General features: G+C 47.5%; 2 protein-coding genes across 2 annotated transcripts in view; both read left to right on the forward strand.

Annotated features, from left to right (window-relative positions):
- The window catches only part of LOC135827465 (uncharacterized), a 79,937-nt gene extending 70,438 nt beyond the window's left edge, over nucleotides 1–9,499 (forward strand). The window contains exon 6 of the mRNA XM_065339959.1: nucleotides 9,263–9,499. Coding sequence (XP_065196031.1) covers nucleotides 9,263–9,400 — 138 coding nt within the window. The 3' untranslated portion in view covers nucleotides 9,401–9,499. The remainder of the gene's footprint in view (nucleotides 1–9,262) is intronic.
- A 3,155-nt stretch (nucleotides 9,500–12,654) lies between these two features.
- LOC135827060 (piggyBac transposable element-derived protein 4-like) lies at nucleotides 12,655–14,622 on the forward strand. Its single transcript, XM_065339584.1, has 2 exons — nucleotides 12,655–12,912; nucleotides 13,348–14,622. The coding sequence occupies exons 1-2, from the start codon at nucleotides 12,655–12,657 to the stop codon at nucleotides 14,620–14,622; spliced, it is 1,533 nt and encodes a 510-aa protein (XP_065195656.1).
- The last annotated feature ends 4,816 nt before the right edge of the window (nucleotides 14,623–19,438 follow it).

Consider the following 19,438-nt stretch of genomic DNA (forward strand, 5'->3'; position numbering starts at 1 on the left):
TTCACCCAGCTGCTGCACGATGCCATGGCAACCTCGTATTCTGCTCCACGCCAGCTTCAGTTGCAGTTCAGCAGTGGCGGCAAGTCTTTGGTGGAAGGTGACGCTGCCCAGCCCATTCGTCGACGTATTCACGACTTGTCGACATGGCTGGAGGCATGGACTCTCTTTATGACTGTCGTGTGGTCTGCCAACCCGTCCCGCCTGCAGGAGATGCTCTCATACCAAGCTACCATTGTTGCTGCCAACAGGCAATACTATCTGGAGGCTTGGCTGTAGTACTACAACCAGTTTTACTCTGCCATTGCTGCTCAGGCAGGAAAGCGCTTCAACGTCATCGACATTGATCGGAGGCAAATGCCAGTGACTAGCCGATCAAGACCCTCATGTGAGTTATGCCGCCTCGTACATCCCGCAGGCAGCCAGTGTCCCTTTCGTCCCCAACGTAGCAACCAGCAATCCTTCAATGGAGTCCGTACGGTGTCTAATGACCAACCAATCTGCCGCAACTTTAATGCTGGGCGTTGCAGTCGGGGCATGTGCAAGTACGCCCATGTCTGTATGTCGGTTCCAAGTGCGGTAGGCGCCAGTAACTCTGCTGCTTTGGCTGCAAGCTACCGCGATTTTAAATATTTCTCCCTGCACTTCAAGTTCTACTGATTTCACAAGCGCATGTACTGCTGTCCACACACCTCTCTCTCTCTGTTTCTCGCTTCAACCTACTGCTCCGTAGCCACCCTGACAGTTCATTGGCTTCGTATGTTATTAACAGCCTCCGCTGCGGCTTTGATATTGGCTTTACCGGCAACTGCATAACTAACCAGCACTCGTCAAACCTCTCATTCATCAGCACACAGCTCACTGGTTCCTGTGATGGCTGGCCCATTTGATTCACCCACATTCCCATTTATGTACTGCTCTAGCATTGGCGTCGTTCCGAAAATGAATGGCAAGCTACACTTGATACACCACCTGTCCAGCCCTGCTGGCTCCAGCGTTAACGGCCGGCGAGCATTTCTCTTCGCAGTACATCAGCAATGATGAAGCCATTAACATCAATATGTCCTCCCTGTCTCCTGTCCACCTCTATAAACTTGATGTGAAGAGCGCTTTTCGCAAAAATACCTAATTGGCATCTCCTCGGTGTTCTGTGGCAGGGGAAGTACTACTACGACCGTGTCTTGCCATTTGGGCTCCGCTCTAGCCCGGCGGTATTTGATGCCGTGGCAAACACCATCGAATGGATAATGCACCACGAATTCTCCATTCCTAATTTGTTGCATTTCCTGGACGACTACTTATGCGTGACCGCGGGCCGAGCAGTGGCAACTCGGCAGCTGGCTATTCTCCTCCGTGAGTGGTCATACCTCGGAGTCCCGCTCACACCAGCAAAGGTGGAAGGCCCGTCTCGTATCCTGACATTCATGAGCATCATGGATTGTGAGAAGATGGAAGCCTGACACCTGACGACAATTAGGCTGACATCAAGCGCCTGTTGACTCCAGCGAGCATCAACCTCACCATGTGCCAGCGCGGACTCGAATCTCTTCTGGGGAAACTCTCCTCCGCTGCAGGAGTCATCGTACCCGTCCGGATATTTGTGCGGCGCCTGTAGTCTATTTACAGTCGCAACCAGCAGCCTCACTACCGCATCAGTCTGACCACCGAGTGCCAGGAAGATATTCAATGGTGGCTAAGGCTCCTGGAATAATGGAACAGAAAGTCATTATTGCTTTTCCCAGATGGGACAGCATCTCCAGACTTGGAGCTGTTCACTGATGCCAACGGCACACTGGTTTGGGGCGCATTCTACAGCAGCCGCTGGCTTTAAGGGACCTGGTTGCCTGCGAAACTCGCTCACAACATTGAGTGGAAGGAGCACTACAGTTTGGTCACAGCTTGCTGCACGTGGGGCAAGGAATGGTGCCAGCTTCGTATCACAATGCACTGTGACAACAAGGCTGTGGTAGATTGCATTCGCTCCGCCACATTCATGTCACCGCCAGTGAGGACCCTGCTCAGGGAGCTGTTCTTTGTGTGCGCCCGCTTCAAATTCACCATCACTGCTGCTCACAATGCTGGCCAGTCTAACTGCATTGCCGATTTGTTGCCTCGTTTCCACATGGAGGAATTCCGTAGTGTCGCCACAGCTGCTCAAGCACAACCAGACCGAGCAGTGCTGCCATTCCAGTCGATGTACCGTACTGGCAATATATGTTGCCGCAGTGAGGCCATGAAGCGTTACATTGCCACATGTTTGCCGCACGCAGGGCGTTACATGCAACGTCGCACAGGAGCCGTTACACAGGTTTCTATATTGCCGCAGTCCTTTTTTTGCTATTGCCGCATCACTTTTTTGCTATTGCCGCATCATTTGAACTTTTCACCACGCGGTACACGTGCTAGCATGCTTTCACAGTTTTCAGCCTTTTTTTGCAGTGCAAACTGCAATGAAAAGATCGCCGCACCCTGCCGGACGCGCGTTACGAACTAAACGAAAATTTGTCGCACTAGCCTGGTCGCGCGTTACGCCGCACCCCCCTGCGTTATGCGTTACGCGGCAACATATATTGCCAGTACGGTATTAAGGCCTTGACACACAGGTACCGATTGTCATTGCAAATTTGCTCTGCTGAGAACCTGCGTTGGATTTTTCCATCTGCATGCCTACGTTTATCCCCCTCATGCCTTAACCCTTTGCATGCTGGGCCCCCTTTCTCCAATAGGCCGGCTGTCCAACGCACTGACTCTCTTGGTGAAGTTTGCGCGCACAAGTCCGAAAGAAATTTATACTCATTTCACTCCACCTTGACGGATTTCATCATCCTGGGCTTGTTGGAAAGATCAGGACCAAGCGAATGCATTATGGTAGCCCTCAGCGACATAGACACACCAGAGCCACTTCCATCTCCTCTCCAAACTACTCCACCGTGCCTCGGAACGGCACAACAACTCAATTTCACGTTCTTGTTCGGCATCTTGCCAAAATTCAACCGATTTTCACAATTCAAACTGCATGGCGAAGCTGGGATCCCAGCACTTCATTTCATGCCTATCAAGCATGCGAGGTGCCATACATAGACACTTTGCCACTTCCACCTCCTCTCCAAACTACTCCACCATCCCTCGGAACGCCACAACAACTCAATTTCACGTTCTTGTTCGCCATCTTGCCAAATTCAACCGAGTTTCACGGTTCAAACTGCACTGCGAAGCAGAGATCCCAGCACTTCATTTGATGCCTATCAAGCATGAGATGTGCCAAAGGGAAATCCCCTAGTACGCTCCAAAAAATTGAAAAGTCATGAACAAAAAATTCCCGTTCGCTCTGGGCCGTGATTTCCGTGTTCATCTTGTCACCGCTCAGTAAATCTTTATCCTATCGTGAAGAATGTTATTATCACCGGAAAGATGAGCTCGAGACCTTTCCAACGGTTGATTGATTGTTGCTATGCGTTTATGTCTCACAGAGTTACGATAGTTTGTACTCTGGTCTAAGCACTGCAATATTATGCGCGAATTTTCATAGTTTCAAAGCGCATATACCGTAAAGTCGCGGATAAAAGCCGGGTTTGCATACAAGCACATCGCGGATAGAAGCCTGAAAATCAAAGGGGTCAAATGCATATAAGCCTGTTGCGCGTAGAAGCCTGGCTTCTATGCAAGCGCGGATCGGGTAGGTCAAGAGTGCATGCGCGATGTACGGTGCATAGTAAAACTGTCGCCGGTAGTCAGTGGTAGATGTACGCGTGTCGCACATATCAGTGGTGCATATAAGCATGGTTTGCATACAAGCCTGGTTTTCATTATAGCCTGATGCAGAAAGCGGCTTATATGCTTATAAGCCCGGCTTTTTTCCGCGACTTTACGGTATGCGCTTCTGGCTTGAAAAGGAATAATAACTTGTTCTTAGCTCTCGTGCATTGGTGGTGAACGCTTGCTGTGGTGTCGTGTACTGGTTTTCTGGGAACAGCTTCCTTCAACTAGTTGTTTTGCTGCTACTATCTCTGTTTGAAATTGTGTACTATTGGTCGGCTGTTTGTGACGCCAATTAGCAGTCATTGCACCCGGTTGCTGGTACTATTGCCGCTCAAGCTAGAACGATTGCTTTGGCCGTTTGCAATGCCAATTGTTTCACCCTGGTTGGCTGGTTGCAACATTGATCAAGAACCTTTGCATCCGGTCGCGGGTACTGTTGCGGCTCACTCATGAGTGATCACTTTGGCTGTTTGCAGAGTGTATAGGAAAGAAGCTATGTACAGAGTCGATTGATTTGGTGGTGGCCGATTGGCTCTGCGCTGCTCCTGCTTGCACCTGAGGTATGGGTGGTCCTTGCCACACTGGCTGCAGGTATGGGAGAAATGGCACGACGACGACGAAGAAAAGCGACGTCTATTTAAGTTGCGGCAGATTTCTTGGCTGTCGCTGGTGCGAGTGCGACCACTGGAGGTAAGTGCTGCTGGCTTGGGGTATTGGCTTGGAGGCGAAAAGGACACGGACCCGCCACTGGATGGACCGTCTTCCATTGAGCGCATTTTGGGCACGTATGCCCCGTGAACTTGAGTGTGAAGGCTATCTGCTACAGGTTCACGTCGACGGTGTCCAACCTCTTCAGGTATTTGCTGGGCCGCGAGCATCCGCAGCTGGCAGTCGTATTATAGCCACGAGCTTGGGGATAACTGGTGGTTAGCAGTCACTATCAACCTTCATCATTTTGCGAGAACTGTGGAAATACGTCCAGTGAGAAGGCAGATTTTGCCTGTGCTTCTGGTGAAGTAATATAAAGCTAAACAAACAAACAAACAAACTGAGGGTACACAAACAGTTCAGCAGTGCAATGTGGGGCAGCAGCCGTGATAACAAACAAGTATATGGTACAGGCCTCGAGCCAGGTAGCTATATCGTGAACCTTGCGACACACCTGCTTCGCGTCATCTGACTCAACGATATTTAGCTGGCTATCGTTATTCGGGCTATGCGCCAGCCGGATTGTTCGGGGGGTGGGGGTGGGGATGGAAGATATCAGTAAACAAACTCGAAATATCTACGGATGCCCCTTGCAAGATACATTCTTGCACAGCCTTGGGCACAGCTGGTGCAGGTGGCTGAACGGGCGGGTTGCAAGAGCTTGGGCCTTGGGCTGGCGTAGCGGCGGCAGCAGTTGCATTGCCTTGGCCATGTGTGAGGTGCAACATATAGTACTCTCAGCAATAGGGGCCGAAACCTCGCCCCACACGAGAGCGCGGAGGAGGTCCGTTGAGCCCACGTCACCTGACCTGGTCGAGGAGACATTTGTTCCGGTCGGGCTCCTGGGCTCGCGAGCCGTGTCCGCACTGTCATGTTGCTGGTTTTCGAGGCCAGAGCAGACCTCACTACCAAGGGATAGCTATGACAGCTAGCGGTCTTGTAAAAATAATACATACTTTTATTTCCTTTCGGGTTCAGGCCGCACTGGGAAAGCTGGCCGTGGAGGGTTTGGCAGGTCATTGCCTTCACAGTGTGTACAGTTAGGTCAGATATGCTGAAAAAATACAGTGTCGAGGTGACAGCAATGTTACGAAAGGAAAAGGAAAACTAAAAAGGAACACTGCTGAAGCACGATCTGCTGTCTGCAAGAACACAATGGGGCAAGCAAGATATGTTTTCTTTTCAACAACACAGGCTGGGTGTCATTTGTAATTATGCAGCAAAGCAAAGCGCATAACGTCAGTCTTGATTGCAGTACAAAGCTTACGAGTACTAGCACAGCTTTTATGTAGTTACCCTATATTCTCAATTTATTCCCGTAGCTATGCAAAAAACATTACTTCAGTAACGCCTGACGCTAGCCAGGGTCCACACAGCTTTAATTCCGTGTTTGTGTGTTTGTGCCGTTGGCATGCCTGGCGCTATCCCGTGCCTGTCCCGTACCGTACCATCAAAGACAGCTGGCCACAATATTCAAACAGGGCTTTCAAATGCGTAACGTGAATCAACTTGGAAGAATAAGTAGGTATGCGCAGTCTATCGGGGGGAATGCACGCAGGGCGATAGTGTGGTTTTGAATCCCAGGTTATGTCCTGAAAAAAAATAGGAGAAATGAAAAATGTATAACATCACTATGCTTTTTTTGCCTAGGTCATCAAGGTGGTAGACGGTGTTGTATTACCCTCGAATGCAAAGATAAAGTATATTTCTTTCGCTCAGGGTCCTACCGTATGCTTTTTTGCCTAGCTCATCATGCATGCTATTCGAACAGATGGAACTTTCTGCAGTACAATGATGTAGCTGATCAAGTCGTCGTGGTATGGTTGGGAATTGTAGCTGTAATGGTGGACGTAAAACACCATTTACATACACAAGCTCGGGGAGCAAACGCCTCTCTGTCCCATACGCTGCCACATTCCAACTAAATGCAAAAACATGCACTTCACACGAGCTGACTTGCACGCGTGGCCCTTTTCACGAACCCAGAAAAAGGGATTCGTCTATTATAACGCATGTGTGAAGTCACTAGATTACACTCGCACCAGAGTTGAAAGGCGGTCTAGCTGTCGCGGAAGAAGCCTGGAAGGGCAAACGGAAAAGATACCTGGCGCTATCCCGTACCGTACCATCAAAAGGGGCGTCACAGGGCGGCTGTGAGTAGGTCTGTTTCTGTCAAGTTCACTGTGAATGCGTCCGTGAGGAATCCATTGTCTGGTTGTCTCTACCCGTGACTCCAACCGCCTATCGTAATGGATAGCCGCCTGGAGTCTTGGGTAATAACTAACTGCTAGTGCTAGGCATCAAGTCTGTATGCTCCTCCTTGCAATGAAAGTAATTCGTTGCGATGTTTTGGACAAGTCCGAAGATCCTTGAATTTTTTATTGCATTTTTCGATGAATTGGGCGGACCATGCTGGACGAAAAGTGGTACGACAATGGTCGTAGTGGTCGTACCGTGTGTGATACCCTTGATCAAAGACAGCTGGCCACAATATTCAAATAGGGCTTTCAAATGCAAGATCAAGTGAAGCAACTTGGAAGAATGAGTATGTAAGCAAAGTGTATCGGGGTAATGCACACCGGACGATAATGCACGTTCGAATCCTTGGTTATGTCTTGAAAAAATAATATAAAAAATACATAACATCTCTATACACAACATCTTTACATAACATCTCTATGCTTTTTTGCCTAGGTCAGCAAGGTGGTAGACGGTGTCGTATTACCCTCGAATGCAAAGAGAAAGTTTATATAACCCAATAAATTCTGCAATCCCTTTTGCCTAACTCATATTCAAACTGATTGAAACGTTTGTGCAAGACAATGATGTAACCAATCAATGGAAAAAAACATTTCCATCAGTTCGAATAACATACATGATGAGCTAGGCAAAAAAGCATAGTGTATGGCCCTGAGCTACCAAGCTCTCTCGTTAATAATTTTTTTTCAAACGGGTCCAAGTAACCCGCCTCCACCCCCCCCCCCCCCTCCCCCACAGCCCCCCCCCCCCTCAGTTTCGCTGATCTGCCTGAACCGGCACTGGAGCTGAGAGCTGATACTGCTCAAAGCCCATAACCAACTTAATTGAAGACCAACCCTTCTCAGATGCTAAGTACAGTAAAACCTGTAACTAAAGACCACCGTGACTAGCGACCAGCCTTGTACTAAAGACCACTTTGGCAGGCACGGAAGGTCTAACATTCATACATGGTTGGGTGGTGCAAACCTGTAACTAAGGACCACCTGCCACTAAAGACCACTTTCTCTGGCCCCAAGGGGTGGTTGTTAGTCACAGGTTTCACTGTAGAAGGCATCAATTCCCTATGAATTCTTCATCCATAAGGATGCGGAACTCTCTATGCCAGTGCCGGTGTTGCCTTTACTAACTAAGGGAGCATCTCATAAGTTCGCATTTTATTTGCAAACGTAAGGCATTTCGAATAGACTTAACCCCCCTACCTCCCCCCCCCCCCCCCTATTTGAAGGTCTTATCGCCCATTTTCTGTTTAGATCTACTGTACCTGTGTCCATGCCTCATGCTATGGTATGTACATGTGTACAGCATTGGGTATGTACATGGATATGAATGTTTTGCTAGTGAAGTACTGTAGTGCATCCAGAAGTTACATTCATTACTGAAAACAATCTTCAGATGTCTTCAGATGTGACGTTAGACGTCCGTGATGATTTGTTGGCTTTCACTTGGCGTCTACTTTTCACCTACCTTTGTCACTACCTCAGTACCATTTGTGACGTGTAAGCTAGCGCAACCTATTCCTGTGTACCTCTCCTTCTCAGTGTGAATGATTTAGCACTTGTGATAGTTGTGTCTGGTAGGGTTCAGAACACCTTCATTCTGCACTATTCCCTTTTGTGTTGATATGTCACATTATGTGAGTTAGTTGAGTGTTTACACCTCAGTGCGCCAATATCTTTTTTATAAAATAGCATTATTCAGCTAAACCCCTTCATTCAACAACTGCTTCTCCTCTGATGAGTTCCCCGTTATTATCTCTATGGAACGAAACAAGACTTGTCAGGAGTACTACTACTTGCTTTCGTGGAGTGTGGCCGATGAACTGTGCTGTGATCTTCAAGCGTCGTGTGGTCTCGTCCGGTCAAATGAACAACCTATTACTATTCATAACTGAGTACAAGAACAATCAATGACGTGTAGTCATCAATGGTCATGTACACACACATAAACGTACATGTAGTTCCTCCAATTCCCCCTCCATAACAGCTGTGCATGTACAGTGTACAATGTCAATGTACTGCTGTATAAAAAGCTGGCCAAGTACACCGTTTGATCAGGCTGGTGTGACATTTGACACCTCTGAGTAGCCTGCATGCATGCATACAGTGCAAGGGTTAGCTGATCTGGAAAGACAGGTAGATCCACACCTAAACCATGTAAACACAGTTATCTGAAGCGATCTAGCACATGCACAGCACAGTGTTGTACACTTCCAGAAAATGTGCGAACTGTCATTTTTCTATTCGAAAAGAGCGCTCCCCCCCCCCACCCCCGTTTCGAAATGCCTTACGTTAGGAAAAAAATGCGAACTTATGAGATATGTGTGTGTTTGTGTATGTATATGTGTGTGTATGTACATGTATGTGTGTGTGTGTGTGTGTGCGCGCGCACGCGCTTGTGTGTATGTGTGCGCATGCACATGCGCGCACATGCGTGCATGTGTGCATGTGTATGAATCTGCATGTGTATGCATGTATGTGTATGTGTGTGTGTGTGTGTTTGTGTGTACATGGTTTGTATTCGTTAACGATGCTACTTTCAGTATGGTACGACACCACTCCACTATGCAGCATACGGAGGTCATGTGTCCGTAATAGAATATCTGTTGAATGCTGGACATCCATTGGAAGCGAAAAATTCGGTAAGTCAGGATATCCCTGGTGCATGCTTGTTTGTGTAGGAGCAGAAAAGAAGGATTACCGTACTTTCGCGATTAGAGCCCTCTCTTGAATAGTGCTCTATGTTGAAAAGTGCCCCAGTCTCTATGAGCATGTGAACAAAATATATAGCCCTCCCTTGGATTGTGCCCCCCCCCCCCCCTCCCCCGGCTTGTTACCAAGCGCATGTGCACGTTTTGTGTTCCAGGCCATGTGATAAGGGTCGTACTGCCGTAATGTCCTGACACTTCCCGGACTTGCAACTTTGCCTCACATGTCGCTGAAAGGCAACATTTTTTAAATTCTCGACCGAACGATATGACCGAACAAAATTTTCCTGGAAACTGCACACAAACCTTGCACCTAACCACATCACCCCTGCGCGATCATCTTTGCATCTCTCATACTCCCTGTCGAAAGGTCCTTGTCGCGCTCAGCAGTCCACTTGTCAAAAATGGTGGCACGCAAAGCGCGGAGCTTCGTGCCATGAGGAGGGCCATCGTGGCCACCTTTTCTCTTCCCAATCCTTAAAGGACTAGAACTGATCTCAGAAAATGCGAAATCGGCATTCTTGCACATACTTCTCCTACGATAAGTTAAATAACTCCACTAATAACTTGTAGGTCGATTTTCACAATCTCGGACTTTCTGTTAGGCTCTATCCATAAGACTTTAGTAGTACATTTCCTGTAGACATGACAAGCATCAACGTAAATGTACAGTGAGCAAAGCAAGCGTACGCATCATGTCAATTGCTAGCGAAATACACATCGCAATGCAATTCCCACCAATTTTATCGTAGAGCACTGGGATTTTGAAAAGACCTCTGGATGGCGGTAGCATTATTTGGTCATAGCACCTGGCTGGCTAGGGATGCGCAAAAATGGGCAAACCCCCAGCTGAAGTGCATTTTACAAGCTCATAATACAGCTTGAGATATAGCCCGACTCCAGGACCTTGGGTCGCGTTCGTTCGGGTTTCTTCAAGACGACAGCTGAGAGTTTTTCTGTTGCCGATAGATCCCAGTAGTATGTATAAAGCCAGTTCTGTGAGAGGTACATGGTCCAGCCCGAACAAATGGGGTACTATTGATAGTACCCCATTTTTGGGGTAAAAACGAGCACCCGTTTTTTACGTGAAACATGATTTTTCGGGTGAAGGATGGATTGTACCCCACCTTGCCCCGGATGGGAGTGGGTATAAGAAGTAGATGCATTGTTGGATAATGTTTCATTATTGAGATGATGATATGGGTGAAGATGGATTTTGAATTTGAGATCTTACGTGCTTATGTACGTGAAAAGAGACTTTGTGAAGAAGAAGAAGAACAAGAAGAAGGAGAAAAAGAAGAAGAGTAAGAAGGGGAGGAAAACTGTGTCATCAACTCGATAATGTTGCTCATGAAGGAAGATACGGATGTTCTTCTTGTGGACTTGTCATGGATGTGGTTTACTTACCTGAAGTTGATGTGCATCAGAGATGTAGTTTGATGAAGAAGCCTTACGCTGCACATGAGCGGTTATGTGGTGTGGATCGTCATCTTTTGCATTTTCTTTCGAAAACTGAACTCTTATCCGATCAGCTTCGTGTACACCCTCTTCGAGAGCAGATACGTGCGATGAAGAAGTCCTGTTTGTACAAGAGTATAAGCTATGCTATAGCATTATCATGTATAGTATACGATACGAATGTGGATGCATGACTTAAACTGCATTCCTACTTGCCTCATAGCAATGTATCCTCGTTGAGGTTCAGTCGAATCATGAAACCTCTTTCTCAGCATTTTCCACTCCTATACATACTGCATCTCATGGAGTCGACTAGGATGGTGTCTTCATTGCAATTGTCCACGTTGCGTTCGAATTTGCTGCTTTTATCTCCATCTGATATATCTCTTATGACATCATTGATTGATGCTTATTACTGGGAAACCTATTCACTTGATCACGTGATCCAGAACATGTACACGTTTGACTGTGATCTTCTTTCCATACTGTATCAATTCACTAAGGTGGCGGTAGCATGTAAGGAAGTTATATAATGAGATATGATTTTGGCGGGCACGATGCTGATTGGTCAAATGTTTTTGGCGCGCTTGATGCTGATTGGTGAAATGTTTTTGGCGGGTTTGATGCTGATTGGTCAAATGTTTTTGGCGGGCTTGATGCTGATTGGTTGACACATATCTTATCTTTTCAATCCAGCTCCCTCTCTGACTCGTATAAATACGAATGATTGTCCTGCAGCTGAGTCATTCGTTCATCGAATACAGTGCAGGCGAGTTGTCCTGACTTCACTTCCTAGAAGATGGCTTCCCTATACGAGCGACGGATGAAGAAGAATTCCGCTCTTCCTGCTGACCCTCCTCGAGTTGTGCTCTCCTCGAAGCCAGTACCGGCTAAGCGTCGCTATGTATCACCTGCTCCTACCAAGCTCCACAAAGAAATTGTGGTGGATGGGTTTCAGGAGGACATGTCCTACAAGTTATCGGGTAAATCCTTCTACAAACCTGGATGTGCTTCCCTTCGGGAGCTCTGCCAGCCTGTGGTAGTACGGCAACAGCTCGCAAAGATGCTCAAGGACAAGTTTACATCGCACTGAACGAGTCCACTGAGTTCATCATTACGAACTTGATCAAGACTTGTCCATCGCTCCGTGACACTCTCCGAAGTGGACGTGTGGAGAAGATCAAGAGCAACTTTTACACATCACGTTCGTCTGACGGTCAATGTCGGGTGTACATCAACGGTGAAAAAAAACTAGTCCCGACCAGCTCGTTCGAACTTGATGTGGAACAAGGTGTACTCATCTACCCCGGGGCAGTCTCCCTCGACACTGACGAGCAAGTGATGAAGGTAAGTCTTGCTGTTGCTCCAATCATCTGCATCAACGTGGAACCCAGATGTTTTCATCGTGCTCTGGACAAACATATGACACTTTCTATCACGGAACTGAAACAGCTGACTGAGAGCTTCACATCATTATGCAGTGTCGTCGTCCAACAAGACGATCAACTGGTAGAGACCTTCCAATAAGTCTTTAACCCTTTGTGCGCTCAACGAGCGATTTCGCTCGTTTCAAATGCGCGTCACATTTTTGATCGTCGCGCTTGACTGGTTTACCGCATCGAGCCGAGACTTCACCACCGCGTACCTGAGAAAATTTCCGTGACGTAGGTACTAAACATGATGTAGGTCGCCACTAAAATTTTTTTGATAGCACGCTTTGAAAGAGCCTTTGCAATTATGTCAAAATTAGAATTTGGACTTATCCAGCGATGGATGCAGACGAGGCGCTTCGCCTAATACAAGACGCGGACCAAGCAGATCTCCCAGTAGAGGATATCGCTTGCTCTTCAGGCGACGAGGTAGGCGACTCGGACAACGATTTTATTTCGTCTGACGAGGAAGATCGCCTGAATGACGATCTCTTTTCCGACTTGGAGCAAATAGGATCCGATTCGGCTGACGATATCGCTATTCCTGTTCCCGTCGCTGCTCGTGGACGTGGCGCTGGACGAGGCAGAGGCCAAGCAGTAGGTGTCCCCGCGCGTGGAAGAGGGCGAGGACGTGGAGCTGCGACAGGGCGAGGACATTGAGTTGCGACAGGGCGAGGACGTGGAGCTGCAAGAGGGCGAGGACGCGGAGCTGCAAGAGGGCAAGGACGAGGACGTGGTATACAGTACGAAAATTGTAGTGGCTATGATGATGTTGACCAGCTGCAAACCAATACACCTGAGTTCAACATAACTGGCACTGGTTTGAACCTACCTGATAATTTCGCTCCAACATGTGAACTTGATTTCTTCAAACTATATTTCCCGGACGAAGTTGTGGATTCAATTGTCAAGTTTACAAATTTGTATGCGCACGAGCATATCGCTGAAAAAAAGACCTACCAGACGGATGGTGTGTGGAAGGAGACCAACCGTAATGAGTTTTACGGCCTCCTTGCATTTCTCTTCTTCCAGGGATTTCATCCTCTGCCTGCGACGAGGGACTACTGGCGCGTTACGTCGTTGTACAACGGAAACTATGCACGCTGCATGATTCGAACCTACCGGAGGTACTTAGCGCTGATGTGCTTCATCAAGATTGTGGACTTCAGGGCAGAGGATATAAATGATCGACTTCGTAAGGTGCGATACCTTCACGACCATCTGCAGGCGGCCTGCAAGCGTTTGTTCATCCCTGGCAAGTGCGTTAGTGTTGACGAGCGCATGGTCAAGTGCAAGGGACGCGCTCCTTTTACGCAGTATATGCCCAAAAAGCCCGTCAAATGGGGCTTCAAGGTCTTCGCTGCCTGCGACGCCCAAAGCTCCATTGTTGTAAACTTTGAAGTTTACACAGGCCAGCAACCTGGAGGTGAAAATGGCCTGACTCATGCTGTGGTGATGCGGCTGGTCAGTGACGTGCGCGCCGGAAGTGTGATCTACACGGACAATTTTTACACTTCCGAAACCCTGGCCACATCTCTTCGTACCAAGCAAATATCGTTGGTTGGCACCGTCCGCGCGAACCGCACTGGATTTCCAGCCGTATTGCGGACCGACATGAAACAGTTCGAGAAACATGCAGAGCGAGGTGCAACACGCTATGTTCGCAACGGAGATCACCTGTACCAGCAATGGAAGGACAAGCGGTGTGTGTCAATGTACAGCAACATACATCAGGGCCATGAGCATGACACAGTAACAAGAAATGTCAAGATTGATGGTGCACACCAGCAAATGGAAGTGCAGAGGCCAATGTGCATCAGAGACTACAACAGCAGCATGGGTGGAGTCGACACGTTCGATCAGCTGATCGAAACGCACCGTGTGCTTCGCAAAACGAAGAAATACTGGAAGAGTCTCTTCTTGGATATGGTCGACGTGTGCGCTGTCAATGCATACCGCCTCTTTCACTTGTGGCAGAGCCAGCATCCAGGGGTGATAAGTCGACGATGCAACTTGCAGCACTCGGATTTCCGCTGTAACCTCATCCGGCAGCTGTCATCGATTGATGAGCATGCACCGCCACCGAAGCGCTCGTATCGCCCAGTGCCTGTTCCGCAGGATGTCCAGGTTCCTGTTGCTCAGCTTCACATACCTGGAGTGAGGAAAAGGAAGAACTGCAGAAACTGCACAGAAGTGGGTAACAAGCAGCACCAGTGTGTAACCTACTGCACTACGTGCGATGTTCACCTCCACATCACGAGCGACCACGACTGCTACGCCGCTTACCATGCACGCCACTTCCCGTGAAGGATATCTTATCTCAGTGCTGTGAGTTTCTATCTTGTCAACTGTATATTTGTACATAAAAGTATGGTTTCATTTCCTTCCTATGGTGCGCTCTGTAAATAACGCGGCTATACACTTGATTATGACAATATGTGCCTAATATGGCAACATTGGTAACCATGGCAACATTCTAACATAGTTTTTTGGATTCAGCCGAACGATTCCATTCAGAAAAACACAACTTCTAATTACATATTCTCAAAAACTGTGGAGTTACAGGGGATTATTGTCGGAATGGAAAATTTGGTCATTTTCTCCGAAACCAGTGGACTCACAAAGGGTTAATGAACTGCCTTCTTTACCACACAGCTGATCATTCATTCTTTTTCTATCCTATACTATCCTATACTGCTTTCTACGGCAATATCTCATGATTATTATTATTTTGCTTGTTCGCGGTGGCATCAACCTTCATAAAGCAGGTATATAGCCTTCGCTTAAGCTGCCATAAAAAAGAAAGCTCATCCTAAGCGAGAGGGCTAGAGGAAAATATAACGATAACGAGATACAGAATACAAAGAAATCCAATGAGTTCAACATACAATTCAAAACAAGAAAGAAAGGAAAGAAAAACTGAGCCGAATCTACCGATTGATCCACCAATCGACAAAAGGGGACTAATCCGTATCTCATGATACTCATTAAAAAATAAAAATTCTAAAGAACAAGTATGGGTGGTGTTGTGTCGAGTAGTACGTCCACGGAAGAGTGCTGCTTTGCCTCTTCGGACTAGTATCCCCACTGCTACTAGTGGAGAATGGGTTGCAGGATAAGAAAAGAATGGAACTGAGAAAGATGAACCAGGGTGATCTCATGTGCACACCATCAAGGAATGCGTCATCTGCTAGTACGAGTTGCTGACCATGTTCTTGCGACATACACAAAGGATGAAGGTGAATGCTCGGAGACTCGTCATGCCTTTGACATTGACCATTTGTTCGTTCGGGATTCGACATTGTTTCACGCGTGGTCATCTGCTTAACATGTTGCTATGAAGAGACCTGACATTCTTAAGCATGCTTTGAGCTTTACTGTTGGCGATGGGGATCGTAAACAAGCTGAACGACTTGAAAGTTGCATATGCGGCATCATGGAAGGTTTATGGAGTCATGCGTCAAACGACATCTTTGCCCTGGAGATGACCTTGACATATTCAGTGACTCTATTGGACATGCTGGCACGGAAAGGCGATCGTGCGAAGGTGTTGTTAGCACAAGATTTCCTCATGAAACACATTCATGCTCAATCGAGGAGTAGGATGAACGGTCGACTCATCAACACGATGACTGTGGCCCTTGTTTGTTGTGAATTGCCTGTTGTTTACCTGTTCTTATGAGCATCATAAAGTTTTTTTGAGAAAGAAAATATTTCCTATCATAATTAGTACAGTGTTTGTGTGTGTGTGTGTGTGTGTGTGTGTGTGTGTGTGTGTGTGTGTGTGAATATGGCGTACTGGGCTACGCATTTCCATAGGAGTGAACATCAGCTGCACGTTAAAACAGACGGATCCGTGTCCATGGATGCTAACCTCGACATGAACGAGAATTCCATCTGTAATTTTGCGTACGATGATAGCTCTTTGACATATGCTGTCCCTGCCGGTTGGGTCAAGAATGAAATCCGTCAATCATCATCGAGATTGCACCACGATATTGACGCTGTGCGCAAGATGAAAGTTCCCCGTGGTTATCGGGGATTGGGATGGCTTAGCGGAGGTGGCATGCCATTGAACTCTATAGGGAGAAATGGTGACTTCTATCTCGATGCAACCACGCTCATCGTGTACAAGAAATTCAGCTCGAAATGGATGGCTTTCGGTCAGCTTCATGGACCAAGAGGTGAAGATGGTCCACGTGGAGAACGTGGATCGATCGGTCCTGAAGGTGAGACTGGAATTAGAGGAGCAAATAGGCAAGGTGGTGACCGCAGTCAAAAAGGTGATCAAGGAATACCTGGTCCAGAAGGTCCCAGAGGTGAAGTTGGAGAACGTGGATTAGTCGGTCCTGAAGGTGAGATTGGACCTAGAGGCGAAGATGGACAAGACGGCCCACAAGGTGAACGTTGTGTGCAAGGTGATCAAGGAGCTGTAGGTCCCGTGGGTCCCCAAGGAACCATCAGTGCAACCGGTCCTCCAGGAAACAGAGGTCCTGTGGGCCCCCAAGGAATCATCTGCCCAGGTCCTTCAGGAGCCAGAGGCCTCGTGGGTCTGCAATCAAATCAGAACCTACCCGATCCATTTCATCTACTACCTCACATTCGGAGAAACGCCTACCTCTACATATACTCTCATCCTAGCACATTTGAATCCGTCAACAGGGTGAGCTGAAAAAGATGCAGAGGGGAAATCTCGTTGACTTGAAGGACAAGATAATCAACGTGAACAGCATCGACATGTTCCGAGACGGTCACTTCTACCTCAACATTTCACAACGCAAGCAAGTTTCCATTAGAGAACGATTCGTCAATCTGTTTCACGACAACATGTCTTCTGCAATGTTCCAAGTAATTCAAGTGGACGCACCTGTCCCTAGAAACATGTCATTGAAGATATTCGACATCGATACTGTCGGAAATTTCAGCTTGGATGCTTTATACGTGTTGTTCACTGCCACCCACATAAGTGGCAACTACTTCACAGGTTCCGGCTATTCATTATTCAACCTACCCGTTTCGTCTTTAGTGAACCAATTATCGGCGGCTTTGGATAAACCTGTGTCGAGCATGACGAATCTCTTGAGTACAAAGTGTGCCACAAGTTACGCTCGGAATTCAGAAGGCCTATTCACTCTGCACGTAAACTCCATTTTGATTCATTCCAACTTGGAAACTGACCCATTTTTCAGGACCAATGGAATCGAAGATTGCGATTAAGCGCATTGGTGGTACTCAATTCTTCAACGGCACTACGTCAAAGTTGTACTGTCATTTGCACTTTGCAGAGAGTTTATCTTCTCACACAATCCAGGGCTGTCCACACAGAACTCATGAGACACTACGATATGTATCACACATGTATAGCACACATGCTACACTACATTCTTGAGGTGAAAATGAAAAATAAAACCTATCTATAGTGATTATCATCACATCACCAGAATGACTGTGATATTGACAGTGGCGAACAACACGTCGGGAGTGAGCAAGGGATTGCACAAACCGAACTTTACTCTAAATGTGAAGGACCTCGATACCCGCGATAAAGTCCTGCATGTTGAATCCGCTCAGTTTGAAGTACACTTTGAGAACATAGACGAGGCAACGAACAAACTCTATGTGGTACATGGTGAAGAAGAAGAGGAAAGACTGTCCATCAAGACGAGAACATACAGCGTTATAGACGATTTGGTGTCTATAATCAATGCCACTCTGAACCGAGCAGGACATGGAGACATTGTGTTTTCCTACTCTCGTCACACCAGCCGCATAAGTGTCTCGTTACCCAGGACTAAAAGGTGCTTGTTGAAGAAGGACTCACCCGGATTGGTGCTGGGTGTGGGTGTCGCTGACCTGCACATTGATATTTGTTTGATATTTATTTATTTGTACCTTTGCAGCACTGCACAGTTTGTACGAGGACTCGGAGATTTATGCAGTGCATGTCTACAGCTTATTTGAATGCGTGCCTACTGCGCAGTACTAGTCCCTTGTATAGTACGCGAGTTGTAGTGCGGGTTAGCATACAGGTGTGAACGCTACGCACTTTTCATGCAAGCTTCCTTCTGGATTCTGTCCTTGCTTTCATGCACGTGTCGCTGGCATACGCGATACGGGCCGGGTTTGTGTATTGGTTTTGAACCATGGTGTTCTTCTTTTCAGTTTTAGTTGTTCTTTGGTTGCTCCGCGAGTTGTTGCTTTGGTTGGAGACAAAGATGGCTTTCCGTTTCAGTAATATAATGTAATGTAACTATAACTGATAGTATACTGTTGAGTGTTGGGATGCGTTAGGACCCCGACACCAATATTTGGCGACCACCCAGTAAAATTTGAATCGTGCATCGTAGTGTGCTGGCTTAGCATGGCCGAGTCCGAAGCCGAAGGGAAATCACCTGGTGCTGGTGGAAGCGCTGAGGCTTTTGGATGGATGAAGCTGGAGACGAGTTACCTAAAGCTTGGCAAGGATTACGGGTATTCTGGCGAGGCACTGGTCTTCTTCGTGGAGCGCAAGCTCACCGAAGCAACCGATAGGAACCAGAGAGCACAAGAGCGTGCAGAGAGAATCGCTGAGAAGGAGCTGGACAGTAGGAAGGAGTTCGAAAAACTCCAGGCCGCGAGTAATAGTGGCAGTAACGACGTGCAGAAGTGCCCCCAGAAGTTGGACGTGCCGAAATGCACCGACAAACAGGACATCCGGCGTTATTTGATAACATTTGAGGCGGTTGTTCAGCAAAATGGCTACGAAAAATCGATATGGTTGTTGGCCCTCCGTTCGGCTGCGATGGGGACAAGGCTTTAACCGGTGCCGGATCATGTCACAACTTATGAAAGCGCTAAAGTTCAAGTGACACGTAGTTTTGGCAAGACTGCCGAGAAGACGTAGTTCGAGCTCTTGTCTCTGCATCAGCAGACGGAGGACACGTTTTTCCGGTACGTAACCCATGTAATGCAACTGGTGCAAGAGTGGGCATCGCTATCTGGAGGGCCGCAGGGCCAGAAGCAGAGCAGTGGGAACAGTGAGATGTTCATGGCAATCGTCCGCCAATTCGTGCTCCAGGGATGCTCGCTTGACCTCCGTGCGTACTTGCTGGAAAACAAGATCGGCGAGAAAACGTTTGAAGAG

Source organism: Sycon ciliatum, chromosome 11 (genome assembly GCF_964019385.1).
Source record: "Sycon ciliatum chromosome 11, ocSycCili1.1, whole genome shotgun sequence".
NCBI lineage: Eukaryota > Metazoa > Porifera > Calcarea > Leucosolenida > Sycettidae > Sycon > Sycon ciliatum.

Coding starts and splice junctions, on each gene's coding strand:
- LOC135827060 (XM_065339584.1), top strand. CDS start 12,655: ATGGATGCAGACGAGGCGCTTCGCCTAATACAAGACGCGGACCAAGCA. Junction 12,913..13,347: donor GACGAGGCAGAGGCCAAGCA/GTAGGTGTCCCC, acceptor CTCTTCTTCCAG/GGATTTCATCCTCTGCCTGC.